This window comes from Leucopleurus acutus, assembly GCF_964270905.1.
Source record: "Leucopleurus acutus genome assembly, chromosome: 13".
Taxonomy (NCBI): Eukaryota; Metazoa; Chordata; class Mammalia; order Artiodactyla; family Delphinidae; genus Leucopleurus; species Leucopleurus acutus.
Window position 1 is genome coordinate 56,040,636 of NC_139155.1, and position 13,016 is coordinate 56,053,651.

The 13,016-nt window shown below is 42.9% G+C and overlaps 1 protein-coding gene across 16 annotated transcripts in view; it reads right to left on the reverse strand.

Moving 5' to 3' along the window:
- Positions 1–6,566: 6,566 nt before the first annotated feature.
- Positions 6,567–13,016, reverse strand: part of DLGAP1 (DLG associated protein 1) — a gene marked incomplete at both ends in the record, with an annotated part of 319,449 nt that continues 312,999 nt past the window's right edge. For 12 of the 16 annotated variants that reach the window (XM_082852573.1, XM_082852574.1, XM_082852565.1 and 9 more), the window contains 2 exons: positions 6,567–6,776; positions 9,507–9,659. In XM_082852573.1, the coding sequence (XP_082708699.1) occupies positions 6,567–6,776; positions 9,507–9,659 (363 nt within the window). Of the gene's footprint in view, positions 6,777–9,440; positions 9,660–13,016 lie in introns of those variants that run through there. The other 4 variants (XM_082852566.1, XM_082852572.1, XM_082852569.1 and 1 more) reach the window with 1 other exon arrangement.

Genomic DNA, 13,016 nt, shown 5'->3' on the forward strand with positions numbered 1-13,016 from the left:
GAATTCAGCCACTGACAGGTGGCTTAGGTCTCCATTAGTAGGGTGTTTTTCTTTCCTTGTGTCCAGAATTACTCAGAAGTATCTGAATAACTATTCCTCACTTCACCACTATTTCCAAAGTGCTTAACAGACATGCTCAGTCAGTTTGGAAATCCCCATTGTCCTGTGCCAGCCTCTCTCCAATGTTCCAATTTTCCAAACTACTGATCAATTTTTCACTCTCTCTGTAAGACTGCTTGCTTTCTTTATGATTTCATTTTGAACAACCTGCTAGTCAAGGGATCTTTGGGGCATCGACTCAAGATGAGAACAGACACAAGCTCCTTGGAAAGGATTCCCTTTCAGACATTCCAGACTCATTACCTTGCTTGACTAATGTAAGAAACAAGTCAGGAGCCCTTGAGTTGCTCTTTCAAGTTTGTCAAGTTCAACGTTAGAAGTACCAGGCTCACCCTGAGTACCAGGTCCTGCTCCTGCCAGGGGCCAGGCTGCAGAGAAGAAAACTGTCAACTCCCACCGGCAAAGGCAGTGAAGGCAGCGAGGCCCTCTTCCCTCCAAAGGACTCTAAGAGTAAATTATTTAAACTCCTTCTCACCTTTGTTTAAGATCTGCCTCTTCTCACACTTGGGAATTGCAAACAGACATTGTATTGGCTGAGGTTGCAAAGTCCATTAGGTCTTATTCTAGAAAGGAAATGAAGTGACGAAGCTGGTGTTTTAAAAAGTGTCACTTATAGAAGTAAACATTTTCTACAGCAAGAGGTTATTCCCTAAGACTAAAACCCCTCTAAAATGTCCCCCCCCCCCCCTTTTTTTCAGTGAATAGAATATTTTAATCTTCAGAGATGTTTCTTCCAATGTACTTTATGGGGACATCCACAGTATTATCTAACTCCCTAGATGTTTCTCTTCATTGTTTCATAATAGAAATTGCTAGTAGGCATTGGACTTGAATGTCCTAGGAAGAAGGAAGGACTCATCAACTGATCATTATGGGTGTAGCTCTCAGAAGGCTAGCTATGCAGGAATGTTTTCTGTTTGCAGAGCATTGGTCTTCAGACGTAGTGAAAGCACCAGGATTTAAGACTACAAAACCTGTAATTGTTTGTAACCTCCTCATACTAGACTCAATAGAAAGAATGCATTTTCCCTCTTTATATCACAAGAGAAAACTGAGACTCTATTTGCTTCCCCCTTCCTCCTTTCCAAAGTGAAAAAGAGAGTTTTTCTTTTCTTCCTTTGGCTGCTTTGGGTCTTCATTGCTGCAGGCAGGCTTCCTCTAGTTGCAGCGAGCGGGGGCTACTCTTTGTTGCGGTGCGTGGCTTCTCATTGCCGTGTTTCTCTTGTTGCAGAGCACGGGTTCTAGGCACGCAGGCTTCAGTAGTTGTGGCACTCAGGCTCAGTAGTTGTGGTGCACGGGCTTAGTTGCTCCGCGGCATGTGGGATCTTCCTGGACCAGGGATCGAACCTGTGTCCCCTGCATTGGCAGGTGGATTCTTAACCACTGTGCCACCAGGGAAGTCCAAGGAGAGTTTTTCTATAGAAGAATCTCTTTATTGAGGTCTCTATAGAAGCTCCCTCGTGATACTGATTTACCTATCGAGTAATCTGGAAAGAGGACATTAGCATCTACTTCTCCCTGAAGGCAGACTAGAAGTGTGAAGCAGAAGAATGGCATTTTTTTCATCTGTTCTAGTGAAAACATTTGATGAACAGCAACAGTTTAATCAGCTACATGGCAGACTTTGACTTTTGGTGGGGTTTTTTTGGGTTTTTTTTTTTGCTGTACGCGGGCCTCTTACTGTTGTGGCCTCTCCTGTTGCGGAGCACAGGCTCCGGACGCGCAGGCTCAGTGGCCATGGCTCACGGGCCCAGCCGCCCCGCGGCATGTGGGATCTTCCCAGACCGGGGCACGAACCCGTGTCCCCTGCATCAGCAGGCGGACTCTCAATCACTGAGCCACCAGGGAAGCCCCCCTGTGGTTTTCTGATGATGCCTCCCTGGGCCAGCAGGAAGCCCAGACAGGGAAGAGCACACTGTTTCCTCTCTCTGCTTCAGGGGAAATGAGTGACTTGCAGAGGAATTTAAGACCTATTCTGTAAACTTAGTAAATGTGTTAGGACCAGAGAGAGTTTTCAGCCTGGGCTACTAGTTTCTGTTTGCAAAAGGAGTTAATCTGATCTTAGTTTAGTAGCTGAAAGTTAAACAGCCTATTGAACAAACCCCAGGTGGATTTCGGTACCCTTTGGTAACAGTGGCATACGAGAATGAACACATTCAGACAGTAGGATTTTCCATATGTCATTTATTTAAACCAAAATCAGTTTATATTTTCAAGGGTGTGGATTTCAAGGATACAAAAAGAAATTCAAACCATTTTGTTCAATATCTATAAAAAATGAAATTACATTTTGCTGTGGGTGGGGCGGGAGTGGACCCTGTAACATGGGAAATTGCTTCACTGAAATTCAAATTTCTGTGTGCAAAAACTAACTCATTTTGTTTTAGGATTGGCTGAAATGTTTAAGGAGCCCCGATAAAATATAAGAATTAATTTGCTAAACGTCAAGAAGTATAATCACAGTTCACACTACGTGAACGGTCAGTGCATGAGCCAAAGTAATGAGATCTTTGCAACCTCGCCCGCGTCCGGCCACTTGATCATTGTTCTTTGGAAGCACTTTCAAAAGTACATTGTGTTATTTTGGTGACTGGCACAGGTCTTGCTTATGTATAAAAATCGGACAAAGTGGCTTATCTGCTTAACAGTTTCCAAGTTTGTTGCATAGAGATGTATGGCTTTGCCCAAGAACTTGGTGGGAGCAAGTATTGTGGACACAGGTCTCAGGGTTGTGGCATTTTCAGATCAGTGTAAGTCCACTGTATAAAGTGTTCTAATTGACTTTTTTGTTGTTTTTGGTGAGTCTGTATTTTTGTGTATAAAGTAAGGCTTACAGATATGAGCTAGATGAAAACCAGGGGAAATTGACAGTGGCAATTACCAATTCTAAATGTGAGAAGAATGATAAAGACCTCACTGAAGACAAAGCTGAACGCAGGCTTGGATTTTGGACTCAAATCTGTCACTTAATAATTGTGTCATGCTGGGCGAGTGACCGAACCTCAGGGAGCAGTTTTTCAGTACTGTGGGGATGAAATGAAATCCACAATGCATTATTCTGATTTTCCCTACCCCAGAGAACTGTGTAGGAAACAAAACTGATGAAATGTTTTGAAAGAAATCCACGTGGGTAAAAATCTATACAGATTTGAACATGTTTGAGAAGCTAATAACATCTTTCATAAAACATACAGCTCCTGACCTGAAACTTTCAGATGCGTGTAATCATCACAGTAAAAGGACTTTTATTTTGGGTACTTAAAGCCCTTCCATAGGGTGCAAGGTCTACCCACCAGCTCACCTGGACTAGTACATGTGTTGTTACAATGAAAGTCACAATGATATGCTTCTTAACTGCTTAATTATTCACCGCCCCCAAAGGCAATGACTTATATTTTAGAAGAAGTAGGACTCTGTAGTGAAAACACACAGACCTGAAAGCAGTGCATTAAGTATTTTATTAATTTCTTTATACATTATGGGAAACATTCATCTATTTACAATTTTTTTTTTTGTCCACACACAGTCTAGGTAGATAAGCCTATGAAATTCCAATTCATAAAGCCATAAAAATGTTCCCCACCCCTCCATCTGAAGGCTTTCAAATGAATCTTTTTTTTTTCCAAACCAAAATAATTTTTAAAAATTACATTTGGGAATTCAGATATGCTAGTGATTTACATTCCAGTTACTTAAAATATGCATCTAGACAGGTTTTAAAAAAGAAATGGTAAATTCACAAGGATAAGGCTTAAATTAAAGTGGTAATGCACAGTAAAACATTAAGGAAACATCTATAAATAACAGAAATATAGTACAAATAAATTAGTTCTATTTACCATTTCAAATATTAAAAATCTTTAATCCATTTCTTCATCTCTCTTTACAAAAAGGTTATGTGAGTTGTATGGAAACATCTGCAAAAAATATAATAAATACTTAATTTCTTTTAACGTTTTTTGATGTGGGAGACAAACTTCTTTTGTAATCCCCCCTCCCCAAGAAAATGCCCAAACACCTTTATACCAAAGTTAAACAAAATAAGTAATTTTTCAGGGTACATACATTTTCCAATATGAACTAAAAAACATTTCTACAAATTACATCAGAAGAACAATGTAACAAAGGTTATGGTCATGGATGTCAGCTTAAGGGGGCAAGTGATTAACAGGCAGCTTTATGTGGGATCATGTCTTAACATCAATAATTAGCCTTCTATAAAGTGTTTGTACAATTGGTGTTTTCAAGGAAGGCAAAGGTCATGGTGCCTGGAGGCCTTCGGCTAAAAGATTTAAAATTCTTACCAAAAATAGCTTATGAATATACAAATACCATTCACATAGACAAGATAAATAGGCCATCTCTTGTCTCTCTTTAAAATATCCTGGGCTAAACCAGTTTGCAAAGAAAATATTGTAGGATGATCTTGAATCGTATTAGAAATCTATTTCTTAATCCAAATCTTATCTCTACCTCACGGTGCAGAGCTGTGGATGGGGACATCTGGTCTTCAAATGGGTGTGGCTTCCTTCACGTTAATCTGAGTTCCGAGTCACTGTCAGGGTTGAATGAGACCATAGGCTACCCAAGGTGGCAGTTGGCCTTACTTGATGCAAACTTTGTGTGACCTTCCTTGGCTGCTACAGAGTAAAGAAAAGGTGTATTCTTTTTAAAACCAGCAATACTTGAAGCTCAAATTCTCTGTCTGCTCCAATTTTATAAAGCACTCAAAGGTGCTTTGTTCACCCTAGTTAAAAGTTGGTTGGTTGGTTTTTAAATGTTAGTAGCCCTTGTCTTGTAAACCACAGCAGTAAACATTTGTGCCCTGTTTATAAAGATAGCTCAAAGCATCAATGGCTCTGAGAGGTAGCAAATTCTCTAGTGGTTTTAGAATGTGTCCGTGAAAATAGTTGTTGCCAGAACCCATCACCTCTCTTAATTGCTTAAATAAAATTAAATTAGCACCTGGCTATGAGAGTGGTGTTGTTTTTTTTTTTTTTTTTAAAAAAAGCATCTCTGGTGCAAGAGTATTTGATGTATGTTTTTAAAAGTCTTTCATTTTTCAATGGTAATTTCTAACGCTTTAGGGAGCTGGATAAAACGCCAGTGATCATTTAAGATCACCTCATTCTAAGTGCTTAAACTGTTACGAGTAAGGGCATTTAAAGATAACTTGAGCTGGATGCAAAAGTCATACTGGCCATCCATCAGGACTAAAAACGGAAATCAACATTCTCTGCCAAAAGCCTGGGTTTCTTTCAGTGTTTAGGAATCATGACACTGTCCCCCTCCATGTGGCCTCTGAACCTCGCAGGTCAAATTTCTTCTCTCTCTACCTGGGACCTCAAGACAAGTGGCCGCTCTTTGGAACGAGGCAGCATGTCTACTGGGACAGAAAGCTTATTTTACCGGTTTGACACAGGACAAAATCCTTATTCGGGGGTGTGTTAGGACTGTGGAGCAGTGAGAAAAGACTGATGAAGACAGACGTCTGCCGTATGAACTACTGGGTTAAAAGAGACGGATGTGTAGCATTCCAAGGGGATGCTAGGAAAATCCCAACTTTTCGCAGAAAGCAGCCCGGCTGCCATGTACAGCACTCCGTAAGCAGAGATGTACTTAGCTCTGTGTAATTAGGTAGGCCCCCAGGATGGACACTAACAAATTAATAGAACCAACACTTTCCCCTAAAGACCCCACCACCACCATCACAACAATATAATATACATAGTACAAGAAAAGCTGATAAAACACTTCAGGTGTAACTTTTCTTAAGAATAGGACAAAAGAAAAAATCCCTTATGTAGTCTTTTAAACTAGCAGTGCTTCCTTTGTCTTGCCTTGCCTATCTTCATTTTATTGCCTTTCAGAATAGATGGATATCCCTGAAAGATCGGATTGACAATCTTCTGCTGATTGAGACATCTGAAGCAGTGACTGATGACACAAGAGTGAGGCAGTTTTGCAGCTGTGAGCGACGCAGGTACCCCCGGCACCCGCAGGGTTTGCTTCTCTTTCCCCCACTTCGCATCCTGGTCCCCCGCCCCCCAGCCCCTCTGCGTCCCCTCTCGGTGTGTCACTTCCCGACTCCGGTGACAGGGTGTGTGATTTCTGAGGTTGGAAATCAAGTGTTCCATCTGCTTGCCCAAATAGGAAGCGTGTCGGGGAAATCAGGGGGATCGGAGCCCTAGTTTCCTAGTTTCTTTCGGGTGGAAGTCCGCGAGGTCCCGAGGGGACCACCCCCCTGGGGACCCCCCCACCCCGGGATCCTGGATTTCTGAGATACCCTATGGTTCGATATTGCTGGAATCTAAGGACAGACAAGCTCGAGAGAACGGAGGATGGCGGGTGACCTAGAGGGGCCGCGTCTACACGGGTGGGCGGGCCAAGAAGGCGAAGGGCGGGCGCCGGGGAGGAGGCGGCCGGGGGCGCGGCGGCCGGGGGCCTCAGAGCCGGGTCTGCGCCTCGGGGATGTAGATCTCGATGCTCTCGGCGCTCTCGGTGGCCGAGTTCTGGCGGACGGACGCGGCGCGCTTGGCGGCCATCAGGCGCTTGCGGGCCTCCTGGCGCTGCGAGCTCTCCAGCGAGCGCTCCCGGATCAGCGGCGCGGGGCCCTTCGCCGGCTTCTTGGGCACTGGAGGAGGGGCCCTTCGCTCCTGATCAAAGCAGAAGGTTCAGGACATTACACAGCTTCTCAGGACAAGCTTGGGAAAAACTGGGATAGGTCAGTAGTTAGCACACTTTTTTTTTTTTTTAAGCCTAAGGATGGTTAGGTTAGTTCTGATCTGCACACTGTATATATATATATATTTACATGTATAGATATGTATATATTTTTTCTTCATTATTCTGGCTTGCGTATTCAAAAGCTGCAGGGGGAAAAAAATACCGGTAAGTTTAAGGCCAAGGGTAAAGCTGGATGGCAGAACTAGGTCTCTCCAAGGGAAGGATGTGGGTATTTAAAATGCCCCCCCGCCTGCTGAAAGGCTGCGGCTCCCAGCACGTTTACTGCGGTTTTTCTCTGGAGGCTCCAGACTGTTCTGGGTGCCAGAGATGGGAAAGGGTGGCAGCGGTCGCCTCTTAGAACTCTGCATCCCCCTAAGGAGGGAGGCGGAGGCTGCGAGCTCGGTTCAGAGTTTAAAAACATCCCCGCCCTCTCCTCGGGCCCACCCAAACCTAAACAACGAAACGAGGAAGAAGATTGTAAGCCCGCGTTCGCTTAGCTTTGCTGATGCCACAGTGAGTTACACCCGTTTGCACATCACACACAAACACACAGCAATGTACTGGGCAGGGTCACCCTGGAGGGAGGACTTGGACAGTTCCTTACCCTCCCGGGTAGTGGAGTCAGCTCCTAAAACATCCTGCTGGACCGTCACGCCTTAGGGATCTCGGGGCGACTGTGGCGGCCCAGAGGGCAATTCCATCACAGGGACAGACACTGTGCCATGAAAACTGAACACAAGACTGAAAGAGTTCATCCCCCTAGCAGCAGCAAACTAGAAAACGGGTGGCTATTTTTAAATGCCGTTGCAAAAACAAAAGCCATATATCACTTGGGCTGGAAAAAAGTACAGTGGGAAAGAAGGGAATCTAAACCACAAAGGATTTTGGGGAAAAAGACGGTGAGTTTTCAGGCTGCACAAAGGTCCACGTGAATCTGATGATTTCATTTTTCAATAAAATACCCTAATTCTCATAACACTAAATGTGAAAAGTATCTTAAATTAGGGATTCCATGATTCTCCCAAGGGCATTCTCTGTGTTCCTCCTTGCTTGCCTGGGTGAAGCCCTAGTTAACGTACTGCACTGGAGTTGCCCGCCGGCTGTTTAAGGTGGCGTCTTGTGTGGATAAAACAGGGGAGCACAGAGTGCAAACCATAGTCCACCAACCCTGATTGTCTTGTTCATTGTTTCCCTTCCAGTTCATGGGCTGATGCAAAGCTCTGATGACAGACAACGTGCGTGAAGATTTAGAAATCAAGTTAACTAATGATTTACTGTGTCAATAGGTTACCTATATCAATTCTTAGCTTCACTCCTTTTGGACGTTTAAAATCTTCATTGTTGGGTAACTCAGTCGATCTTTTGGAAACTTTTTAGTCATATTTTCCTTTCCTTGCACATTTTATTTTTTAACTATAATTTTTAAAAATCCATGAGTGATAAATTAGGTGGATCAGCTCTGGAAATTCAGTTACCAGTATGTGTGTACATCTGTAGTGTTTTCTTAAAGTCAGACCAATTTAAAAGCTTACGTAGCAGACAGTTTCAAACCCAGGTTAAAGAAAACTAGATTGAGTGCAAATGTTTGGCTCCCCCAGTGAGAGGCCACACAGACATCAATGGTACTTTGATGCTTCGCACCAAAACCCCACAGGTGGATGGTGACAGAATTAGAGATGAGGGACAGTGATGAGAGCGGTGGCCCCTTCGATGATGCACCGGCTGTTGGCACTGGATTTCTCCCGGGAGCCCATGGACCCCAAGAACCCTGGTATTATAATGGGCAGCAGCAGAATGGATTGGACTGCGGCTTGCTCTCTGATAGGTGCAGGGATCAGAAAAGGGCATCACAAGCATAGCTGTGCCTAATATTTAGAAGGTGAATCTCTCGGGAACATCTGACCTCAGGCCATAGGAAAGCAAAGGGTTAAAAAAGTCATGCATGCCTGGCCAGCCTAGGGAGGTGGACATTGGATACCTGGGCAAGCCTGGTGGACCCGCCATGATCAAATGTGAAAATTGCCATTTATTAATTCAAGTAAAAGCATTTGAGTCTTTACTTCTACGCTCTCGCATGAGGAACCCAGTGAGCGATATTCCCCAGGGCAAATCAACCAATAGTAAAACTCTTAAAAAATCCCAACATTTATGATTACTGTGAAACTTTACGGTGTGTATATTTTTACACTTGAACAACAGTGGTTTCTGTATTACTATATTTATGAAATGATTATCAAAGTCGGTTAGTTTGCAGGGCTTCCTATTTTCTCGGAAGCACGTGCTAGGGGTGTAAGAACGTTGAGCTCTTGCTGTATGTAACCGTGCACTGAAGATGTCATTTATTTTAGTTTAAAAAGCAAAATGGAGGCAGTTCCTTCCAGTGACTAAAATGGTTTAACTTAAAGTTTAATTAACAAAAAAAGCCACATTCCCATTTTCCAATTCACACAGACAGGTTTTTCTTTAAAAATATGCCTGAAACATATTACAGATAATATCCCAAGTGATTACTATGTAAACATTGTCATTACAATGAAATTAATATGATATCAGCTCCATTTCACATTGTAAACAGCAAGACTGAAAGCAGAAGCCTATTTAGACTGTCCAGTGTTTGTGCAGGTTTTTAAATGAACCATACAAAATCGACATTGTTCTACCTTCTTGTCAAGAGGATCCATCTGTTTCCAATTATTGGCCTTTAACTGATGAAGTTCATCAAATTTCATACTAATATTTTCTATGGACAACTGCAGCATGTCCCAGAACCCCGCCAAATCCTGGGAGGTGGGCCTTGGATGAGCGCTGGGATTCTGTACGAGAGAAAGAAAAACATTCACGCTTTAGAGGTGATGATCTAGGACAACAAGCACAGGACCAAGGCGGCCTTTTCAAATATTTCAAATAACGCAAGGAGGATGAGTTCCTTTTGGTTTTCAGATAGGAGAGAAAAGTGAGGCTATCGATGGCCCTTTTATTTATTTCATATTTTATATATGTCTTATATACATATTCACCTGTCTTAAGGAATAATTGACCAAATTGCAAAATATTTAGAGTGTACAACGTGATGATGTGATATATACACACATTGTGAAAGGACTCCCCCGTCGAGTTAAGTAACACATCATCACCTCATGTATTTCTCTTTGTGTGTGTGTGAGAGCATTTATGTTCTACTCTCTTGGCGAAGCCCAGTTATACAATACACTGCTATCAACTATAGTCACCATGTTCTAATTAGATCTTCAGACCTTATTCGTTTGATAGCTGAAAATCTGTACCATGTTACCGACCTCTCCCTGTTTCCCCCACACCCAAGCCCCTGGCAACCACGTTTATACTCTCTCTGAGTTTGGTTTTTAAAAAAAGATTCCACTGCAAATGATAAGTTTATACACTCATCTTATACACATTGGAGTCAGTGATTCTCAACGTCAAAGTAAAATTCTTCTTTTGTTAATATAACATCCTTCAGTACGCTATGGCAGGGAGTCTATAAACATTTGAAAAATCCCAGAATGTATGATCTATGACAAAATGCATTTAAAGGAAAATACCTTCTTGCAAAAAAAAAAAAAAAAAATACAGTGTATTGGTACTAGAGTCAGTATTCAACTCCATGCCATCCAACATACTCAGAGAACATATAAGGAATCTAAAGTAAGGTTCATTTTAATACTCATGTTGAGTGAAAATACTAGGGCAAACAAGTGATAAGTAATAAAAGAACTGGATTTTCAAACTACTGTGTGTTTAACAATTAAGATATCTCTAATGTAGGAAGTCATGTTATCATATAAGTACTTGGACAAAATCATTTGGAAACGAATTAGTTTTAAATTGACTGTAACGTAACACAGCAAATGTGAGAACACTTGTCTATACACACACATAGATGCCTGTAGTGACCCATTTGCTAGATAATATTAAACATTCTTTGGTTTGTGGATTGACTTTCTTTGCCCTCATTCACATATCCCTGACAAGTACTAGAAAGTATGAACCACTCATTTATATGGTCTGAGACAGAAAAAACAACTAAAGACTGAAGGTGTTGTGTTCATCGCTGGTTACTACCTGCAACAGTAGCTAAAGGCATTCATGGGCAGATGGGTGGGACTCCCACTTGCCAAAAGTTTCTATCAGGGGCCCGTTTTGGTTACCTCTGGGAATCTGGGCAATTGGAAAAACTGTGAAGTCTCATGCCATATAATAACTGGAGGCCAGTTTGTACTTTTAAAACCAGCCCTATGAAAATATCATCAGAATTTCAGGAAGCTCAAGGTTGGTGACCATCAAAGTTAATAAGTTGGAAAGAACGTTTTAGCCCTTTCATGGACTAGCATTATTGGTCTGGCTTCAAAATAAATACAAGTAAAGAATATACTTATAAACTTACACTTTTAAAACTACCCATAGATCATTGGAATAAGTAAGTTCTAAAATTTGTAAGTATTTGGGTCAGTGTTAAACTCTATTCTAATGACATCTGAATTAACAAGAGGGTTTCTCTGTAGTACTTTGATTTAGTAAACTAAAAAGAAAGTTTCTTAATATCTAGGTTCAGAATAGACAGATAATAGCTTTGACAAAGTACTTGTCAAATGGAGTTTTATGATCTCGCAATATATTTCCTTATCTTATTGGTAACTAAAAGCTAAATTGCTCATACTTTGAAGTTCACCGAAGCCTTTTAGGTCACAAGCTCCGTTGGTTAAAGTGTTTTAGTGCATCAGTCGATGAAATGATAGAGGTCGTTTAACTCTGTAACACGGGTAATTTGTTCCTTTCCCACCAAGACTCTCTTTGCTGACACAGCCTCCAGGGGATGGATGGGGAAGCAGAGGGAAGGAGCCTGGGTGCTCAGCCAGGCTCCGAATCAGAGGCTCCTGTGACACCCCAGCGCAGAAGGAGATGCACAGCCCGCTTGAGTATGAACCAGGCCACTCGGAGGTCAGAGGTGGCAGAGGCTGAGAAGGATACAGCGGGCCAGGTCCCTGGGTTGACTTTTGTTGCAATCTATTTATTCTATGCCCAAGAGTCAAGTCGGAGACAAGGTGCAAGTGTTTTCAGGTGTCCTCCTCAGAGTAAGAACTCAAGCAAGCAGAGCTGGGCCTGGTGTGACCGATCTCAGTGCTGCTTCAATGCGGCTTTGTAGACCTAAGTGGTACCATCACCAGGCCACCGTGCTCCCTGCTGCAGAGGAGATGGAGCTGAGCCAGCAGGGTGAGGAGGGGACTCAAATCCTGGGGGGCCTTTACAGGGATTGAAGTCGAACACACTGGGATCTGAACCTTGGCTCTGCCTCTTACCACGCGGCCCTGGCAAGTCACTGAGCTCTTCCAGGCCCATTTTCCTCAACGGTAGAACCGTCATAAAAATAATGTCACTATATTCTCCAGACGGTTGCTTTGAGGATCTAACCAGATCATAAACTTAAAAGCTCTGAGGACACAGTGCGCTTCTGCTCCTGCTTCTATAATTCTTTTCAAAGGTGTGCTGTGTTTGCCCTGTAGCGTGTACCTATTGGTCTCCGCCTGTGTCTTTTGGCCAGTTTGAGAAATATGGCTTTATATGAATTTTTTTACATATGATTCTTTACAAGAGCAAAGAATCATATTAATTAAGATCTGTGGGGCTTCCCTGGTGGCGCAGTGGTTAAGAGTCCGCCTGCCGATGCAGGGGACACGGGTTCGTGCCCTGGTCCGGGAGGATCCCATGTGCCGCGGAGCGGCTGGGCCCGTGAGCCATGGCCGCTGAGCCTGCGCGTCCGGAGCCTGTGCTCCGCAACGGGAGAGGCCCGCGTACCGCGAAAAAAAAAAAGATCTGTGACACATCCGCAAGTTTACAGATTAGCAGGAATTCTGTACCTGGCACGTAGTGAAGCTCAATAAGATATTGGTTGAATCACTTATCAATACATCTACTAATATATATTATCTCATAATTCAGAATAGAATTTCTGAGACGCTGAAAGAAGGGTCAGGTAATTTTTGCTGAGGGAGGAGAAAACAAACTATAGATGTCAGGGGTGGGGGTGAGGAGGAAGGAAAGGATAGCCCCAAGGGGAGGGTTCAAAAAGAAAAGCCTGGTGAAGAGAGACGGAGAGCACCAACTTTTGCCGGGTTTATATCTGCTCTTGGTCGAGCCCCGTCTAGATAAATTCC